Source organism: Thyridium curvatum (assembly GCF_004353045.1).
Source record: "Thyridium curvatum strain D216 chromosome Unknown NODE_51_length_304177_cov_85.428264, whole genome shotgun sequence".
NCBI classification, from domain to species: domain Eukaryota; kingdom Fungi; phylum Ascomycota; class Sordariomycetes; order Thyridiales; family Thyridiaceae; genus Thyridium; species Thyridium curvatum.
Window position 1 is genome coordinate 120,727 of NW_022156806.1, and position 20,385 is coordinate 141,111.

Here is a 20,385-nt window from a genome sequence, read left to right on the forward strand (position 1 = left end):
CGTAAGCGCCAGGCGGCCGGGCTCTATTTTCAGCCCAGTGCGTCCAGTTATGTCGTGCTTGTTCTGGCTGGCACCGTCGCATTGTCAGCATCGTTCAAAAGATTCAACCGGCCAGCCCATGCACGTTACCATCCGCCCATGCACGTAAAAGTTGCTGACGCACAAAGTGCGCGTGTGTGTGTATACACGACTATTTCTGGGAACAAGTTCTGTTTCCGAAACCCAGACACGAGTCGCGCGCGCGCGCACGGGTGCCCAGCGCTAAGAAGGCACCCCCATGAAGGTTGTGATCTTCCACCCCGTCCTCTATCATGGGATCTTGGATCTGCCTCGCTCGCGGGTCGGCCACCGGAGGAACAAGCGTACGGGTCTGCCAAGGGCTGTGCTCTGTTTGAGGTTGGGTCAGGGTGATCGCCGTGGGTCCCTCGACGATTTTACCCCCGTTCATTGTTCTCGAGATGGGCTCGACCGGCCGTGCTTCCCAACTTTGTTCAAGTACAGTACAAGTACAAGTATTTGGACCCTCGTCACCGAGACCACAAACCCTGTGAAAGTCGACCCGGCCCTGGCTTTAGGCATGTATGCGAGGAGCTGTGCCTTGCTTCCGTATGCAACACCTGCATGTACCTAAGGGTTTAGCTCTCGCCAAATAAAGTACGCGACATGTGCAAATATGCCCTCTCCTCTGGCACGGGGAAACTAGTGGTTTTGTCATGGGGAACGGTACCTATTACCTCGTACTTGTAACTATTCGAACCTCAACGGGAGAGGAACAATCTCTCAAAATGTCTCTCTTGAATTTGATGGCTCCGGCATCCCCCCTCCTAATTCCCCGGCCCAGAAATGGCAGCGGGGAGCAAGGATGACAAGCTTCAGGGGCTGGATCTCTCGGGAAGACGCTCTGACCACACGTCCATTTCATTTCGGCATCGACAAGGGGCCCCAGAAGAGGAGCCGTTTCGCGAGATACCCGCACCGTACGGTAGCGACCACGGCCACCATATTCGGGAGGCATGTACGCCTACGACACACCGAAGGGCAATTCGCATCGATGACGGGGGATGGCTGTCAAGAGATGTCAAGGTTTAGCTCTAGCTGCTAGGTTTGTTAGTGAACGGCGCTCCCGTCCTTGTCCCTTAGCCTACTTAGTACCTAGCCCAGCTTAGGCCGGGCACAGCATTTCTCTCCTTGCCGCGCGAACAGCTCCAGTGGGCAAAATGCTCCGCTCTTTGAACTTTTTTTTTTGGATCGCGTCCTTGATCCGCCAAGGTTTACAAAGTACAAGTAGTGACGAGAATCATTGATCATACAAGTAGAGACTTCCGCCGGCCGAAGGATGGACCGCAGGGTGCCCAAGCCAAGCGGACGGTGGAGGGAGGAGTTGACGACAGAGCAAAAAACCATATTTTGCCTCTCGACAGGATAGACCTCGTTCGTTGAATACCATTGTGCGACCTCGGTGTCGTCACCATGGACAAAGATGTGGCGACCACACGGCTCGTGATTTCTTGACAGGTCTGCCGGGCAAAAGTCAGTTCCAATCCAGCGATTCAGATTGATTGTCTGGCGATTGTGGGAGCAGCACGGCGGCCAGTTGCATTCCAGTCCCTCAGGACTGTATCAGAGCTGCAAGGAATGCCCTGGCTGGGAGGCTGGGTGAATTTCGGCGGGAGTTAGGCGGCGTGGGGCTCCCGAAACAACCGCACGCAAATGCAGGGACTGTCCCTGTAGCTTGCCGTATGGAGTACCTCGACCGACCTATGGACAAGGAGATCAACCATTGCTCCTTCGTACAGAGCACTGAACATGGTAGGTGATGTTGGTATCGAGATGAAGGGCAAATTGATACCAATAACTTGGATTTGTCGACGATACGGAGGAGAGGAAGGTTGCTCCTGGCTAGGCATTCTCAAGACACGCACAAGCCTTGCGGGCGCGACCGAAAAGTGCGACCTCGTTTGGTAGAGAGCTTTGCTTTGGTTCAGAATGAACAGTGGTGTGCGCCCCTCCACGATGATAGGCCAACGAGCGTTTTGAAGCTGTGCCGTGTAGTTCGTTTGGGTCCAAAACGGTGCCAGCACAAGAACCTACGAAGTACCAGTCCCAGCCATGGGCAAACCCCGTGACGTACAGGCGCCAACCAGAGCAGGTACCAGGAAAGCTGGGACTTGCATGCTGCTAACAGAATGTGCGAGGGCGCTCAGGACCGTGAGACCGAGGGACGGGCGGCCGTTGGATTGGCTGGGACGTCGAGATGACAATGGAATAGCGGCACGGGAGACCCTGGCTCCTGGTAAGGTTTACCATTCCACAGGCTTTGCAATTGCTGACTGGCTCTGGGGGCAGGCCACCCTCGCACCTCTGTTGTGGGCTCTGGTCCTTCTGACTACCTGCACTGTGCGTGCCGTTCCCCACACATCCTGGCCATTCTGATCTTCCTGTTCGTCCTGTGTGCTGGGCGGTGGTGATTGTTCCGGAGCAGTGAGACAGGGGGGCCACAGCCGACCAACGACGGAGCAGGACCTGGTCCAGGGTCAGGGAAACCCATGGCACCCAGGCTAAGCCTAATATGTGGATGGACGTCGCGCGGGTCGTGGTGGTGTGTGGACTGTGAAGGCGATCTTTGTACGCTGGGGCCGCCTGTCTGGGTAGGAGGTCGTGGAAGGATTCCGCACCACCCCAACTGGGACTTACAAGTAATGCGTCTTTTGCAAGGTGGATATACAAGTATTTGCCCAGTTTCCAGGGTGGATGTCGTCGCATTATCTGGTCATCTCTAGCCCCCAAAGAGTCAAGACCCATCTTCGTCCAGGGCGGAACCGATTACCGCGATTGAATACCAGTAACATCCTGGTCCAAGGCTCCTCCTTCTCCTCTGAGGCCTAATTCCGGTAGGTAGCACTCTACAAGTATTGCTGACCCCTCGGCCTGACTGCGGTCGACGAACGACACGTGGGGAGTGGTGGTGATGATGATGATGATAATGCTAATGATGGTTATCATGATGGGCACGAGGAAGACGGTGTCGTCGACTTGTTTGCTTAGAGTCATCGAGACAGGCCAGACAGGTTCGAAGAAGATGTGTACGGAGTACTCGTGGATGATCCGTAAGAATGGACTGCAGGGTGTGTGGCCAGGCCAGAGCAAAGAATCAGTCAGTTTGTTGGCTGTGGGTGTGGACGGAGTACTTGTCCTTGTACCCTCCCTGTGCACTTTTTGTACCGTATCAATGCAGGCGCTGCACACGGAGCATGTGCCTTGAATCGCTAGTGCCAGAAACCCACGCCCAGAGCCACGGTCGCTGCATGGCTCTGGTCGAGTGACCCCACTGCTTCTGTAACTTGTACCAATCCCAGCAGAATCCGGCAGGCTAGAGGCGCCGTCAGCCAGGCTCCAGGGCGTTGCTCGTGCGCTGCACCGGCGCTGAACCGTACCCAAGTTACCTAGGTAGGTATCCAGATGGGCTCCAACTGTCTCTCCCAACGCAATGGGCCCCAATGGAAGCCCCCAAATGCTAGGGAGTTTCTCGGTTCGACCGCCAGCACTGAGTGGCAAGGTTGGACAACGGCCACTTCTGCAAGATCAATGTGTTCTTTTGTGCCATTTCATCTCCGTTTCTCCCCTTCTGCCATCCCAGTTGACTGGGCGGACCACCAGTTCCACCCTTTGAGAGTCCGCCCAGCCCAACCCATGATCCATGAAGCCGTTCCTTTCCCACTTCTGTTCTCTGTGGCTCGACTCGTTAGCCGCTTCCGGTAAAGCACTGGGCCACACCCTTTTTTCGCTTCTCTGGGCACTTACTTGGGTATTGTCCAGTACCTACTTCGTAAATCCAGAAGACAGCACAGTGTGTGTTTGCCCACCCTTCGCACCCACCCACTCCCCATCCCACCCATCCATCCCCAGCAATTAGGTACCCCCCCCCCTCCCCAATCCCATCTGCCAACCCGTGCCCGCAACCACCACGACCTTATTCCCATTCTTGGGCTGGCTGGCTGGCTGACATGACCTGGGTCCCGTCCTCTTTTTGCCCTTTTCCGTGCTGTCTAACCGTACGCTAGGGACTTGCCTGGTTTGCGCCTTCCCTGCTCCCTCCTCCACTCTCCTCTTTTCTTAGTCGACCTACCCGCTTTCCCAAATCCCCTCTCTATCCTCACCTCTCTCTCTCCCCTTCCCCTTCCTCTCTCCTTTCCCCCATCACCACCATCGCCAACCTCGCCGGCCAACCCACCCGTTGTCGACGACGTCCACCGACGACGACGACGTCTTGAGTCTCGAAAACCCGGCCGAGTGGTGGACCTTGGATTTACAACCTGTGGCAACTGATTGCCTGTCACCGGTACCTGCTGACTCGTGCCCGCTAAAGAACCTGTCAAAAAGTGTCGAGCCGGTACAACATTTTGACTTTGACGCCAAAGGATTCCGGGCCCGCTCTGTCTACCTGTGGGAAACAACAGTGCGCCCTCCCTTACGAGCCTGATTCCAGTCCAGAGGCCTGGGTCTCTGCCCGAAACCAAAAGTCTCGACAAGTTCCCGACAAAGAAACTCAGCCAACGGTACGGTACTAGCCAGCAGCTGCCCAGCATACCAGAACCAACGCCCCAAAACGACGGAGCCTGTTCCAAGTTAAACCAAGACCCCCTCCCCAGTCCCTCGGGTCCGCCGCTCTTCATTCTTCCTTTGCTCACAGTCTGTTGGCCCACGTCAATTCGCAAGACTCGTTCAAACAAACACTGTCGTCCCAGTCTCGCCTCTCGATAAACGCCTGCGAGCCAACTCTCCCGTCAATCGTTCGATTGATTCGCCAACAGTGCTGTGCTTTGCGACGCCGCCGTCACCACCAAGAGAGCCCGCCATTACCCGACTGGCTGGCCAAGCGTAACCTCGCAAATATTTATCCCATTGGAAAAGCTGCCGATTGTCCACAATGGTCATGTTGGCCCCCATTCCCAGCCGCTCAGGCTCGGAACCTGTCGTCGTCGAGCGACATACCCGTGGCGGTCGTCATCTGTTCTATCGCCTCGAGGTGATTCAGCAACCCGAACGCGCCCGTGCATGTGGCTCTGGTCCCAAATGTGAGTGTTGGCTGGTTTCGCAGCGCCCGATCTTGCAGGACCAGACAGTGCTAATCAACTTGCACCAGCTTCTGCCGACCGCCGGCCAGTTGATCCCCCGCCCGTTGTTGAGCTCCGCATCTTTGAGGGCGGCCCTACCCTCGAGCAGTCCAAGGACATCACTTTCCTCTACAACGCCAATTTCTTCCTGTACGCCACCCTTGAGCATGCTCGCGTCATGGCTCATGGCCGTGTGCACAACGCTGCCGCCAATGCACCGCCCGTCTTGACCGGCATGCCTGTGTCGGGTATGGCCTATCTCGACCGCCCTCAGGAGGCTGGCTACTTTCTCTTTCCTGATCTGTCTGTGCGCCACGAAGGCCGCTATCGTCTCACCTTCTCGCTCTACGAACAGGCCAAGGAGGACAAGGACAAGGATGCCGAGAAGAGCGACCAGTCAGCTGTCGAGGCCGGAGATTCATTTGATTGGAGGATGGAAATCAAGTCGAACGACTTTATCGTGTTCAGCGCCAAGAAGTTCCCAGGTCTGACGGAGAGCACTGCCCTGAGCCGGACGGTCGCTGAGCAGGGTTGCCGTGTCAGGATTCGCCGTGACGTGCGCATGAGGAGACGCGATGGCAAGGGTGCTGGTGATTATGATAATGCAGAGGATGAGTACGCACGGAGGAGACGTACACAGACGCCCGAGGCTTCCTCCCAGTACCGCAACCGATCGATGAGCAGCGAGAGTGTCCAGAGGACTCCGTACCAACCCGACCCACAGCGCCGCCCCTCTGGAGCCGAGTACCCGCCTCCGCCTCCGGGCTTCTCTGGGTCGCAACCTTCTGGTGGACACCTGTCTTTCGGTTCTCACTATCCCAGTCAGCCCTACCAGAGCCAGCACCATGCTCAGCCCTCGTCCGTTCCCCAGTCGCCCTCGTACGCCCCGGCGCAACAGGCGTACCCTCCTCACCAGAACTCCTACCCGGCACCGCCTCCGCCGGCACCGGCACACGGTGCTTACCAGGAGCGCCCGCCATCGCAGCACTACTCGACCACGGCACCGTCGCCCCGGAGGGACTCGTACCCCACCGACTACAGGCGCTCGTCGACCAGCACTTACCCTGCGCCGCCCACGCCTCACAGCGCTACAGAGCCCGAGTACAGGCCCGAGCCCGCTCGGCAGTACGCAGCCCCGCCGCCGTTGGCCGCCTCCACCCCGATGGAGCCCAAGCCGGTATCGCTACCGCCTCTCAGCACTGCCTTTGGCCCGCCGCCTTCGGACAGCATGATCCCCGCACGGGCGCCGCTGCCCAGCCCAACTATCGACCGGTCGTCGTCGTTCAGCTACCAGTATCCCTCGGCACAACCGTCATTGCCGGGTCTGGGCAAGCGGTCTTGGGCCGATGCCAATCCGGTGTCTGCGCACAGCCCGTACACGTACAAGAACCACAGCCGGCAACCAGAGCAGACGGACGAAATTGAGAACATTGACGATCTCGTGTGGAAGCGTGCCGACGGGTCACACCGCAGAGGCGATTTACCCGGTCAGATCCTGCAATAGTGCGACCTTTGCCGCCGGAAATGACGTCTCTCACGATCTGTTCAAAAATCTTTGGAGCGACTTGCTTGTGTTTGGGCGCTCTTTGGGGGGTGGTGGGCAGGCGACCCTGGCGTTGTTTGCTTCACTCTTTTGACCTCTTCAACAGGCCAATCTTTCTTCTCTGGCGGTGCTCAGTATCCGCCCTCAGCGTTACGACATTATACCTTTTGATGTTTTTTCCCCCGTGTTTTATTCCGAGATACCATTTCCACGTCTCGATCGAGGCTGGACAGGCATCTGTACATAACCCGGCAACTGCCAAGCATCTTTCCTTGATTGCGATGTCCATGGGCCTACGCGGCATACCCCATGGACACGACACTCCTTTCGATTCCCCGGACGGCAAATTTCTCTGCTTTTGTTATTGATCCCTTCCGCAACATCATCATATCCATGTGCGTCTGCGCGCTTGTCGTGGACTTGACCGAGCTTGGTATAGAGCGATGCATAGGTTTTTTCTTTTTTTTTTTTGGCAAAGGGGGCCAGAGGGATTCAAGTTTGGCGATCCCAGACCGCCTGGATGGTAATCCATGGAGGATGATGGATGAGGGATTCTGGCTTGGAGAGGAGGTGGACGATCTGGTTAGAATGACAGCAACCAACTCTTGGCCATCTCAACTCGGACTCGAGGGATGGGCATCGAGGTCGAGGCTCGACCGCTTTGTCTCTTATTTTTTCTTCTTGGGGGTGGTTCTTTCATCTGTGTTGTGTATTGTGTGACAAACTAGTGCGGAGCTTTTTGTCTAGGATGTGCGTGCGTGGGTTAGCGGGGAAAGAAAGAGGTTGCTGGGAAGGGTAAACAGGAGGCACATAAACAGGCCACTGCGGGGATCTTCTTTCTATCGGGGCTTCTTAGGTATTGAATGGACAATCCAGGTCATTTCAGACATGTCTTTGTCTACTTGTGCGTTGACAAGTCTCGCGTCTGTGAGCGTGTGTGCGTGTGGTGATGAGGGGAACTTGGTCTCCATGTCGCGAGTGGATACCTACAACTTTGGACTGGACCCGGGATCTTCAAGTTTGGCCAACGCCTGGACCAGAGATCTGGGACTAGAGGCAGCACGGAGACGATGCGGGATGGGATTGGCAGGCATGTTCCCTACTGACCCTACATACACAAAAGGCCGGGTCTCCATCTCGTTTCATCGGGCTTGTTCTAGCTTGCTTCCAAGTTACCCTCTTGCCACAAGTTCCGGCCATCCAAGAGCTTACGACCGCAGTGGACCATGCTCAGCTCGACGATGCATCGCGCTGCCGCTTAGCGGGTTCCATCGTTCTCTTTGGGAGCGACAGAAAACGCGATTCTGGAGAACTACCTAGGTAGAACGCGCTGGTGGGTGGTGCATTAAATGCGTGTACGGAGCAAGGAAGGTCCAGTGTAAGCAAGGAAGGGCGTTGCTTCCAAGTTCTTACCCATTATATTCTGGAGGCCCTTCATCTCTTTTTTTTTTTTTTCGTGTCCGTGTCGCGTCGAAAAGGAAAGCCATTCACGCGTCTGGTCCGTGCGCGCCCGCGTCCAAGTGCTTAATTCTTTCCTTTTATTATCTAGCTGTCTAGATGAATGAGGATTGCATTGCCAGTGAATCCCGGTTTCATGGATTGATCATGAAGGAAAGACAAGGAGGGGGGACAGATCCTTTGCCATCGCATCACATCACATCACATCACCGACGACAAGTCCAGCTGGCCCAACAAAGGCATTCCTACGGCTCTCCGCATTCCATTCCAGTCCTTCTGGTTGGTGAAACGGACGGCGCCGTTGCGCGGGAGGGAAGGGCAGGCCAGAAACAGCGAGCGACCGGAGTGAGGGCCCTGCATCGTCTGCTTTCGTAGGGCTCTTGGTCTTCATTCCGCCCCTCAGCGCTGGAATGCTGGGGTGAGTCGTCCGTTGATACCGGGACGAGAGACCATTCAACAAACAACAACAACAGGACGGACCGAGGCAGAGAGGCAAGCCTTTACCCGGATTCCGTCATCATCGCCGCCTTGCCCTCTTGGATTCTTCTTCTCTCTCTACCTACAACGGCATTGCCAACCTGTTCTTGCTGCTGCACCAGCACTTGTACTTTTCCTCTGCATACTACTGCAAGGTACACCGTACCCTTGTCTGGTTTGTTGGTTGTGGTGGAGAATATATGGTGTACACACCTCCGCACAGCGACAACGACGACGACCGGGACCCCCATGTCGCACATTGGCTGGTAGTCGAGTAAACAAACCCAGCAGCACCGCATCTCTCTCCCACTTATATCGCCGGCCGGCCAGCAACCACCACCGCCAGTCGATTGATAACTATCACTCAATCGACAGTTTCAGATCTCTGCGGCATAGAGCAGGCAGCTCTCACCCAGTCCTGCTGGACGTGTCGCTTTTGCGCTGCTCGCCAGCAGTATACACATAATACACATACAAACGAGATTACATCCGGATTGCGCATCGCAGGCCCCTTTCCTAGCAAGACAACACCAAGCGGATTGCGCCTCAGCTCAGTGCGCGCGCGCGCATAGTTCACCAGCTGTACATCATACTCTTCCGAATACCATATACCCGGCATCACATCCAGAATTGTACAAACAGACAACACACTATATCCATACATACGCCATGTCTTCCTCACGACCATCCTCCATAACGGCCATGCCCACCTCCACCTCGGCCCAGTCCCGCTTTCTCGAGGGCTCCATGAACGACCGCACCAGCAACGTCCCGCCGCCCGAGTTCATGGGCCAGAGCCCTTCCCTGGCCCAGCAGCAGTCCTTCGAGCGCCAGTTCGGCTACAACCCGGTCTCGGGCCAGTCGGTCTCGCTGCCCCAGATCCAGTCCTCCGCGAGCTCCTCCTCGGGGCCTCCTGGCCGCCCGCGCGTCACCTCGGGCAACCGCAACTCGGTCCAGTCGACGGCCAGCGACGCCTCGGTCGCCTCCAAGCGCAGCTTCTTTGCGCGCCTCGGCGACGGCGTGCGCGAGCGCCTGAGCTTCGTCGGCCGGTCGCGCTCCACGAGCACGGTGGGCAGCTGGAAGGCCGGCGCCGGCGCCGGCGCTACAGAGTCGAGGGACGCGCAGAGGAGGGACGAGGTACAACACGAGGCGCCCGCGCAGGCGCAGCAGCTGGAGCTGCACACCGTTCATATTGGCAACAGCCACAACGACAGCGAAGGCGACGTCAATATGGAGCAGGCGCCGCCCCTGGACCCTTCAGAGCAGCAGCAGCAGCAGCCCACGAGCATGCCACCGTCACTACCGGCTGCTTTTACCACATCCTCCTCCTCGGGCTCGGGTGCTCGACCTTCGCCGGACGAGATCATGGCCTCGTACAAGCAGCTCCAGCAATCGGGCTTCTTCTCGGCCCACGCCATACAGTCCACGCGGCACGTCCCGCCCCCCTCAGCGGCAAACTTGCCTCCTCTGCCCCCTCCCCCGCAACAGGCAGCTCCGGCGCCTCCCTTGCTCTTCTCCAAGCCCCTGCCGGACCTGCCCGCCTTCGAACCCCTGCCCACCATCCCCTCTACTGGCGCGCAGGTCGGCAGCCCGACTATCGCCCAGGGCTTGCAGCAGCAGCAGCAGCAGCAGGAGCAGCGCGGTACCAAGCGCTCCCAGGCCGACGCCGGCGTGTCCTCGGCGAGCGGCAGCGGCGCCGCGCGCAAGCTCGTCAAGAAGCTGCGCAAGAGCACCTCGCGCTTCGGGTCGGACCTCAACACCAGCCTGCGCCGCACGGGCTCCTTCAAGAGGCCCGGCTCGTCTGCGTCGGCTTCCGCATCAGTGCCCGCTACTACCACCACGCCGTCCACAGTGGCGGCAGAACAGACTTCGCGCCCGTCCCTGTCGGCCATCCAGAGGCCGCCCTCGGCCTCCCAAGCCTCGTCGGGCGGCGGCGGCTCCATCCTCACGTCGCGCCGCTCCCTGAGCGCCTCGTTCCGCGGCGGTCGGGGCCGCGACAGGGAGCCCGTGCCGCAGTTCTACATCCCCGCCATCTCTGCCAACGGTGGGCAGATCGACGGCGGCAGCATAGCCGGCGGCGGTGGCAGCAGGGGGCGGAACAAGCTCTCCAAGAGGACGTCGCGCTCCCGCTCGCGCAGCCGGAACCGCGGCGGCAGCAGCGCCCGCAGCGCGTCTAGGTCGCCTGCTCGGGCGGCTGGGGGTCACCAGGGACGCCGGTCGCCGTCGCCGGCTGCGCGGGCGCTGGCCCGCCGGCCCAAGTCGGCCGACTCGGTCGTGGCGCAGGCCCCGGCGCAGGTGCAGAGCCAGAAGGAGAACCAGAACCACCAGCAGCAGCCGGCGCCGGGCCAGGAGAACGTGCCCCCCCCGGCGGTGGCGCTGGCGGCCGCGCACTCGTTCCACTACCCGCAGCGCGTGCGCGTCGGGCGGCCCGAGCCCCTCGCCGCGGTCGTGGTGCCCGACTCGAACCGCGGCATCCCCGTCGTGCCGCGGATCCCCGACGAGTTCAAGTTCAGCGTCGGCCTGCGGAGCCGGCCCGGCAGCGGGGGCGGGGGCGACGGCGCGGCCAAGGGCGACGGCGCGGGCTTTGGCGTGAGCTGCGTCGGCGTCGCTAGCGACGACGAGGACGCCGTCGGGTCCGGGGACGAGGAGGTCCGCGTCGCTGTTGCGGTGCCGATTCTGAGGGTCCCCAGCCTGAGGAGGTAGTTTCCGCCCGCCTGCTCTCCTTTGCTTCCTCTTGGGAGGAGGAAGGGTGGAAGGATGGGAGGATGGATGGGTGAGTGAGTTTCGTTTGAGGTGAGGGGAGGGGGCTTGGGTTCCTGCTATTGCATTATGAGGTTATGATATGATTGATGTTTTCATGTTTTTTTTTCTTTATCAGGTCGTGGGGACAAACATATTCCGGGTCCTGAAGGCAACAGGGGGAGGGAGGCATTTGGGGATGGGATGGACTGGTGTGTGTGTGTGTGTTGCGAGACACACTACTATCTATTCCGACAAACGTACACACAGAAGCACATATGCGTGGGGGGTGATGATGACGAGGTTTTCATGAAAGAAAACGGTCGGATGTTCCAAACGGGTACGACTTTTTTTTTTCTTTTGGGTAACGGTTTGGGCGCCGCCGTTAAGGGGAGAGGGAAGGCTCAGGGGGGTGGGTGGCCCTTGTACATACATGACTGGCATAACGAGGAGGGGGCGTTCTCTGGGTTGGGCCTCTCTTTTGATGTGTCTCGCAGTTTTAAAAGATTATCTTGAGGAGGAAGGGGACGGGTGAGAGGAAGAATTGAAAGCGGGATTTTTGTTCAACTTGGGAGTGTTGTTATCATCTTGTCCCCTGACTGTGTGACTGTTGCACTCTTTTTTACGACCGACACTTGATCCGGAACCGACAAACCGGAAAGTCTATGTACACCCAACAACACCCCCGAAGTCACCTCACACACATCTAGGGGCGGGGGGAAGAAGCTCGAAAAGGATTATTAAAAAAAAAACATGGGTTATCTCATGCTACTTTGATATCTATATGTGTCCTGCCTTCAGGCACACAAAGCCCCAGCCCATCAGCCGGGGGGGGGAGCCGGCCAAATGCCGTACGTGCCGGTGCCTATGTACTTGTACTACAAAGTCTCAGGGAAGAATGATACGAATAAAAGCGATCGCTACAACAACAACCACAAACCAAAAAAAAGGCTTCAAAAAAAGATTGAAACCCCTTTCCGCCCAAAAGAACATCCCTTCTCCTCTTCCCAAGAGTTGTTTGTGTGTTTGTTTGTTTGTTTGCCTGCCTGCCTGCCCATTTCTCTAGCCCCGCCGTTGGTCCTCCCAAAATAGTAGTTCTCAAGTAATCCAACACACCACAACAACCAGTCGGCCTGTCTCTCCTCCTCTCTTCGTGAGGATGAGGATGAGGATGATGAGATCAAGCTTTGCAAAACCAGATCAACCACTCGTTCGTTGCCCACACACAACGCACGCAAAAAAAAAAAAAAAACCAGAAACAAATCCCCCCTCACATCTGGTATCTCCCGCCCCGTACTCACCGGGGGATCCTTTGGAAATGAACAACACAACGAATGTAGATAAGGTAGGTAGGTAGGTAGACCACTCTCCACCGCCCACCAGCTTGGCGGACATCTCCATATCTCTCTCGCTACTACAACACCTCAACAACCCTCTCCTGTACACCCTCCACGGCCCTGCCAAACGTCACAGTCGGCATGAGCCGAGACGCCATCGACAGCGCAGCAGGGAGGCGGCTATACAGCGTCGCGCACAGAATCAGTAGCAGGACGGGGATCTGCAAAGAAAAAGAAAAAAACACAAGTTAGCATTGACAATGTTCACTTTCAGTCAGCCGGGGGTGGTGAATGAAGACATACCCAGATGAAGAACAACTTCCTATCCGCATCAAGCCCCTTCCTCTTCTCGGCGTGCACCCGCCGGAACTGATCCTGCTGCTCCTTGGTGATGGCGTTCTTGCGCCCGATCTGCAGCAGGGCGGGGAGCTGGCTCGCCGACGACGACGCCGACGCTGACGTCGACGAGCTCCCGCTCGCGACGCTCTCGTCGTACAGCGCGGCGCACTTGCTGTCGGCCTCGGCCTCGGCCGCCGCCCCGGCCGCCGTCGCCTGCTTCGTGTCGAGGTCCTTCTGCGGGAAGATCTCCTCGTACGAGGGCGGCGGCGCCCCGGAGCTCGGCATGAGCGACGACAGGTCCCACCAGCGGCTCTCCATCTCCTTGGACGGGCTGTTATTCTCCGCCGCAGAGCCGGGCCGGCTCGACCCGCCGCCGCCGCCAATGTTGGGCACCAGCGACGAGATGCGCTGGAACATGGGGTTGGCGTTGAGGTAGGCCTGGTACGACTCGGGCCACGAGTGCGGCATCTGCAGCGAGTAAGGGAACTGCGGCAGGTTGGGCACGCGCAGCGCCATCGCTTGCTGGAACTGCTGGATCTGCGCGGCAAAGTGGTCCTTGAACGCCATCATCGTGGCGGCAGGCGAGCCCAGGCCGGCTGCGACATGGTCGTCGGTCGCCGGCATCAGGGGAGCCGGCTTGCTGTCTTGGCTGCGACGACCCTGCGTGCTGCCCCGCCTCATATGCAGCCACTCGTCGTGTTCCTCGTCACTGCTCTCATCCTCGGTCGTGGCGTTCTCCGAGTACTCGGGACTTTCATCCGCCGACTCGGAATCATTCGTAGCGTATTCTCCAGCCGCCAGCTGGGAAGCAGGGGGCTCCCAGAGAGACTTGAGCGACGCCGCGCTGCTAGCACGGCTGTGGATCGAGCCTCCGCTGCGAGATCTGGCATGACGCTCGATGCGACGGATGACCAACAGCACTTCACGCGAAGGCGCAAGCTCGGCCACGGTCAGACCCGAGAGGGTTCGGATGGTCGGGTCAGCACCGGCCATGATCAACCGCCTCACGATCTCAGGCTGGTTGTTCAGAGCGGCGAGGTGCATTGGCGTGTATCCGCAGCGGTCGCGGACATCGGGGTGCGCGCCTCTAGCGAGAAGGCCAGCTACAAACCTATGCATGCCGAGGGCGCAGGCCAGGTGCAACATGGTCTGGCCCGTCTTCTTCCTGCAGAGGTTGTAGTAGGCCTTGTTTGCCGAGTCGTCCAGATCGATAAGCTCGAGGATCTTCAGCAGCTTGGACTCGTAGTTGACACCGCTAGCGCTATAGCCCGTGTAGTTGCCACCCGAAGAACCGCCAGCCGGGCCAGACGAAGTGCCCCAGCTCGAGGTGTCAGTGCCGATGATACGTCGGGCAACCTCCTGGGCATCCTCGAACCTGCCCGTCATCTTCTTGGACAGCACTGTAAGAGCCGTCCTCAGGAGATGCTGCTCGTCATCGTCAATATACTTGAACGTGATGCGCTGCTGGTTGGGTGGGAACGGCGAGGCAGGCTGGCCGTTGGACTGCTTAAGAGTGACCAAGACGTGGCCCGCAGTAGGCGAAGGAGGAACCAGGCAGACGAGCGAGCGCTCTCCCCAGAATGTCGTCGTGGTCGCCTTCTGGTCGCCGAACATGACATCCAATCCCTGGTAGAAGCCAATGCCGAGAATCGTAACCTCGATGCCCCCCGACTTGGGTCCTTCGCCAGGGATAATTTTGTGGATGATGGAAGGTGCCTGGGGCGCCTGCGGCATGCCCAATGGCATGGAGAAGAGGTTGGTCTGGAGCGCTTGTGTTATCTGCGCCTGCTGCTGCGCAGCGGTGGCAGCGTTCCGGAGACCGTTGGGGCTGGGTGCACGGCTTGGGTGAGTAGATGTAGGTGCTGAATACAGCTGGGTCATGGCGAGGTTGTCCATGCTTGCTGATCGGTTGTTGTTCGAGAAGAACATCTGATCGTTGTTGCTGTTTGGCGTCGGCGGGCCCGTCGCAAAGGGCTGCGTCAAGTTCGCAGGGCTAGTAGACTGCTGCGCAAATATCTGTTCAGGGGCGAAGCCGGCGATGTTCGGCGAGAAGGGTGATGTGGCCTTGGAGACAGCGGTGCTGGGCTGCCCATTAGGAGCCTGCGAAGCAGGTACCTGAGCGGTTTCGAGACGAGTCATCGCAAGCCCAGAGGGAACCTTGGTCGAGCCACTCGATTTCCTCTTCTTCGTTGAAGGTCCCGACGCGGAGGTCGGTGAAGCTGGTCGTGACAGATTGCGCGGGGTTGGCCCTGCAGAACCGTTCTGTGATGCCGCGCCCGGAGCGAGCGTACTCGACTGGCGCTTCAACGAGGTCAGATCAGAAGTAGATTGTGATACGCGGAAGCTGTTCCCAGGGCTGAGAGCACTGTTCTCGGGGGTGGTCGCCAGCGATTGCTGTTGTACAAGCGACGTTTCCGAGGTATTACTCGTAGAGGTGGCGCCCATGCCTGGCGGTAGGGTGTGCGTCTTGTGGTCGTCCGTGATCATGATGGACGCTGAGAAGGCCTGCGCAATGACCTGGTCCCGGCAGTCCTTGATGGTAAAGATGACTTGGAAGCCAGACTTCTCGCCGTGATGTCGGCAGTAGCATGCTATCCTCATCGGCGCATCGACGGCAGCCTCCATCATCTGCTCCACGGCCGCAGCCCCGTGGCCCATGGCGGCCGGGTTCTGCCACTCCTTGATCTCCTGCGTATTGAAGACAATGACGCGCCGGTGCTCGTTACGCCTCCAGGTCTCGTCCTCCTCGGGCTTCTTTGACTTTTTGCGATCGGCACGCTTCCGCTCCCGTTGTATGCACCCCTTGCAGATCCATATCTCGCCGCCATTTGCGGGCTTGGTCTCGTCATCATCGCCGCTCGATGACTCGGGCGGGGGATAGATGCCCGCAGCAGCACGGGCCAACGCCTTGCGCCGAAGGTCCGGGTTTTGCATGGCGCTCGTGCAGACCAGCATCGTCGAAAGCTCAAGCATATCGGGCGAGCGTTCAGCCCGCGGCTTGGCCAGCAGCTTCGGCTTGGAGATTGTGTGCGTGGGAAGATGCAGCCGCTTGATGCCTGGCGGTAGCGGTGACAGTCTCATCTTGATGGGAATTTGCGTCTCGACACGCGACTTGAGCGGGATCGGATCGATCGTCAGTTTGCAAGGGCTCTGGCCGCCAAACATTGGCTGCTGCGGGTACATGCCAAAGTGTAGCGGTGCGGGAATCCCATTCGGCATGAGCATGCCAGGAGCAGGTCGTCCCGGTGGGGGTTGAGCTGGAGAAACTCCTGTGAAAGGCATGATGCCGTCGGTGGTCATGGTCATGTTCCCACCGTGCGTAAAGTCAATGTTCATGACTGGCGAGGGTGAGTTATTGAAAAAGGCGGAAGGTGAGGAGTCCTGGCTAAAAATAAAGTTCGACGCGGGCGACACTTCCCTCGAGCCATTGGTCTTGAGGCCATTCATAGACTGCGTTAATGAGTACTGCTACAGAAAACGTTAGCACGACCGAGAGGGCGGCTGTGAGCACAACAGAGATAGACACTTACCGAGAGCGCCTTGTTGTGCCGTCGGTTGGCGGGTTTCGCCTCAACGGGCGAGGCAGCCTTGCCCATGGAATTGTGCTGCGCATCGTGTCTGATGTGTGCCTCGGGGGTCGGCGCTGCTTGAGCATTGGGGCTCGGGCTGCTGGTCGCGCTGGCAAAGTCGAACACGTTCTCCATGGCCGCGTCGTCCATGCTGAATTGCTGCTCGATCGAGCGGGGGTTGATTGTCGCGCCATCGTACCGGAAGGCCTCGTCGTCGTCGACGTGCAAAAAGTCCTCGACATTGTAATCTTGCTTGACCTCGGGCCCGTCCGTCATCATCGTGTCCGCGCTCGTCAGACCAGTCTTGGCCGAGGCGGTGCTCCGTGTGCGCTTGGTCGACAGCGAGTCCTCGGACGAAGAGTCTTGGAAGGGCGAGATGGGCGAGTCGGCCGAGGTGGCAGAGGGTGCGAAATTCACATTCGGCTCTGGCGACAGAAACCCCTTGCGACCCGCCTTCCTCGACGCCTCTAGGGACTGGAGCGTGTCGGCGTCCGAGTCTATGAACTCGAGCAGGTTTGGGGGTGAGTCGCCGAACCAGTCGTTGAACTCGGCGTCGTTGAGCTCGGTAGAGGTCGACATTCCTGGGGCGGCGAAAGTTGGTCCGGTCGTGCCGTGACCAGGCGGCGGCATGACCAGAGACCAAAGGAGAATCAGGACCAGCTAGGTTCGAGGCAATTCAGCAACGTTTGGGGGCGGATATCGAGGTTGAGGATCGTCGTGTTCAGAGTCGGGTCGAAGTCGAAAAGCGTCGGCAGAAAAAGGGTGCTGGCGAGCGAACAAGTCGAAATGAACAGAAAAAGCTGGCACAATCGGCAATTTCGCGCGATAAATTACCCAGGAACAACGCCCAACCCGTGCCGCCTGGCTATATTGCGGAATGGTCGTTGTTGAGGAGCGAGGGTCGAAACGTGGTTTCGCTGCGGTTATGCAATCAGGGTCCCCTCCAACCAGAATGAGCCAGGCCGGTGGTCGGCAGTGGGCGCGCGCGCTCAGAACGGTGGATTTTTTTTAGTCAGGAGGGACAGCGACAACGGCCAGAGACTGCCAAAGGAGGCAGCTCGGCTTTGCGTGTGGCTTCTGCGCGGGAGAATGGGCTCTTTGGCCGTCGGCTGGCCTCTTTTCCTAGGGAGTGACTGACGGGTTTGGCAGCAGGAGGTCGTGCGGATCAAAGAGAGGGAAGAGGAAAGAGAGATGTTAGGGGAGCAATTGTGGTGTATCATCAAACTACTGGACTTCTAGTTGGAAATACGTGTGAATCAAAAGCGGGACCGCTGTCTGTGCAGCCAGCCAGAGCGCCAGCAGTAGCAGCAACAGCAGGATGGAGATGGGGCCCAGCCTTTTTCGCGGAGCAAGGCAAGGAGCCAGCACTGAAGGCAGAGAAAGGAAAAAGGGTGTCCTGGCGACTCCGTCCTCTCCGTCTCTCACTCTTTCGCTTCTTTCGCCCTCGCCGCCGTCCTACGCTCCTTCTGGGCTAGCGGGAGGTGTGGTGTCCAGGTGGGTGGGTGTCGTGGATGTCTGGGCTTAGTCTTAGGGTGGCCTCCTAAAACCCTCTGACTATGCGCTACAGCTACTCCGTACAGTCTGGTCCCCAAGCCGGGCCAGCAGGCTCGCTGGGCGGGTACGGGTGGGTTTTGATCTTCCTGGAGGTGGCCGGGGGGCCCTTCCAAGTGCCTTTTGTCTCTTCATTCCCTCCCTTTCTGTGCCTCTGACTGGGATTTCAACGCTAAGAAACGGCCATTCACCGGCCCGTCAAGATGGAAGGTGCAAAGGCTGGCAGGTGTCAATTGTACAGTGCGGCAAACTTTTTCACAACTCCCAGAGACAACTCTCATCAAGGTGCATACTTGACCTGAGGAATCTTCATAAAAAGGATGACGACGAAACAAGACAAGATAGAACAGCGTTGACAGAAGCCATATCTCCTGACATCACATCCCTTTCCTCGCTACCATCCTGATCGGCTTTGTCTGGTGTTACTCATCTCGTTCCTGACCCAAGACAAGATAGAGTCCTCGAATGACTCATAATATAAGGCTGGATATGTCGCAGAAAGCAAAGAAGACCCTTGTTTCCTGGAAGAGACGGAACACGGCATTCCTGGCCAGCCCCTAGAAATGCCCCCTTCCAGTGACACACTGTTATCATGCTATCATGGACGGCATCCCTACCTACGTAATGGTTAACCTAACCCAACTGGACAAGGTAAAGGTAAAGTGTTCCACGGTTGGTTGATGGCCACTACTCGACCCGCCTTCCAGGCACCGAAGCCACCATGATGATAGCTTCGACTCCCCAAATTCAAAGCCCCGAACAGGACACGTCTTTCGTTCTTCTCTCACTGAACGATCGTTGGTTGACTCACCAGTTTTTTTGTTGGTGAGAATCGCCTCTCTGAAACGGGAGCAAGTCCCCAGACTCCGCCATGAAGCTTGCGCGTACTCTTCCCACCCCCAGATGGCTGGCCCTATTCCTCTTTTTGCAGTGAAGGAGTGCAAAGTACAATCTTGTCTATTCGACGGTACGCCATAGACTTCTCCGAATTTCGCTTAAGCGCCAAGGTCGCCAGAGTACACGCAACTCTTTCGTCTAACTACCTCACCTACTCTTTCGTCTACTTGTTCTCTTTCACGCACACAAACACAGTGCGAATCGTAATTCCAAGGAGCGTCGGCTTTGCGCACACCGACACCTCCTGGGGCCCGGCCAGAGCGAAGAATACCTGGTCCGGGACGCATGCCCGCCCCTCGCCCTACTGCACGGCCTGCATATCCGATCACCTCATCATATCAGGATGGCTGTCCGGGTAAAGGTATCTAAAATGGAGGGCGTTCCAGTCGTTCTGGAGAACGAACGCCTATTGCCTTGTCGTTACGTAGGTATGCAGGGAGGCTGTAACGCTGTTGCAGTCAGTCTGGCATTTACAGCGAGCATTAATTATTAACGACGAGCAATTATCCCAAGACGAAGGAAGAAGGGGGGTGGCCCCGGACACCGCCGCTTCAACTCTCGGCCAAAACCCAGACAAGGCTTATCTATCTACCTACCTATGTATAGACAAGAGAGATATCAATAATTGAGTTTCACCCCAAATGCCATAGGGCCGAGGTGTCTCCAGTGACAACCACTGGTTCGTCAAAGGTTAAAAAAGAAAAAGAAAAGAAAAAATCGCGCCTTGCTTGATCGGATCTGCGTGTCAATCGACTTTAGATAACGCAGGCTTGTGCGGACCAGATCCGTGACGCCCCAATTCCTTGCCTTTACGATGTACGATGCAGCAAACAGCGCATCCAGCACAACTATCCAGGTCTCAGGCCCAACCCCACACAACCACCGTCGCCTCCGCCGCTTTTTCCGCCAAGCTGGGGTTGGGTGGCTGCGTCGAATGACAGGCCCTGAGATACCAATCTCTCCAGGAACGGCCACGAAAAACAACTCATATCAAGCAAAGTGATAGTTCATCGGTTGGCCCATAATTCGCAAACGGAATCAATTCCAATGGAAAACTATCAAGTAAGAAGGAACGCAAACAACACACCATCACCAAACTCACCAATCTATCGCCACCCCCAAAAAACTAAAGCAGGATGCAGTACCTAGGCGGTGTAAGTGGTGGGAGGGCCCGGCCTGTCCATGCCGCGTGCCTCTGTGCCTGAAAATCCCGAGACCCTGGGATTCACACCGCCAAGGGCATCTTCCATTGGCCGGGCGGGCCCTTGCCGCCATGCTGATTCTGCCTGAATGTCGGAGTCTTTGTCGAGGGTGAAAAAGATTCGACCTCAGCCATCCTTCGTCCTCAAAGCTCAATGTGG

At 57.8% G+C, this 20,385-nt stretch overlaps 3 protein-coding genes across 3 annotated transcripts; 2 read left to right on the top strand and 1 right to left on the bottom strand.

Moving 5' to 3' along the window:
* Window positions 1-4,927: 4,927 nt before the first annotated feature.
* Window positions 4,928-6,618, top strand: E0L32_008040 (uncharacterized protein; the record flags this gene model as incomplete). Its single annotated transcript, XM_031142850.1, has 2 exons — window positions 4,928-5,075; window positions 5,144-6,618. 2 exons carry the CDS (start codon window positions 4,928-4,930, stop codon window positions 6,616-6,618), a joined length of 1,623 nt encoding a protein of 540 aa, XP_030992714.1.
* Window positions 6,619-9,261: 2,643 nt separating this feature from the next.
* E0L32_008041 (uncharacterized protein) lies at window positions 9,262-11,295 on the top strand (the record flags this gene model as incomplete). The annotated part of the gene is made up of 1 exon (XM_031142851.1): window positions 9,262-11,295. One exon carries the CDS (start codon window positions 9,262-9,264, stop codon window positions 11,293-11,295), a length of 2,034 nt encoding a protein of 677 aa, XP_030992715.1.
* A 1,643-nt stretch (window positions 11,296-12,938) lies between these two features.
* Window positions 12,939-17,155, bottom strand: E0L32_008042 (uncharacterized protein; the record flags this gene model as incomplete). Its single annotated transcript, XM_031142852.1, has 2 exons — window positions 12,939-16,475; window positions 16,538-17,155. 2 exons carry the CDS (start codon window positions 17,153-17,155, stop codon window positions 12,939-12,941), a joined length of 4,155 nt encoding a protein of 1,384 aa, XP_030992716.1.
* Between the last annotated feature and the right edge of the window lie 3,230 nt (window positions 17,156-20,385).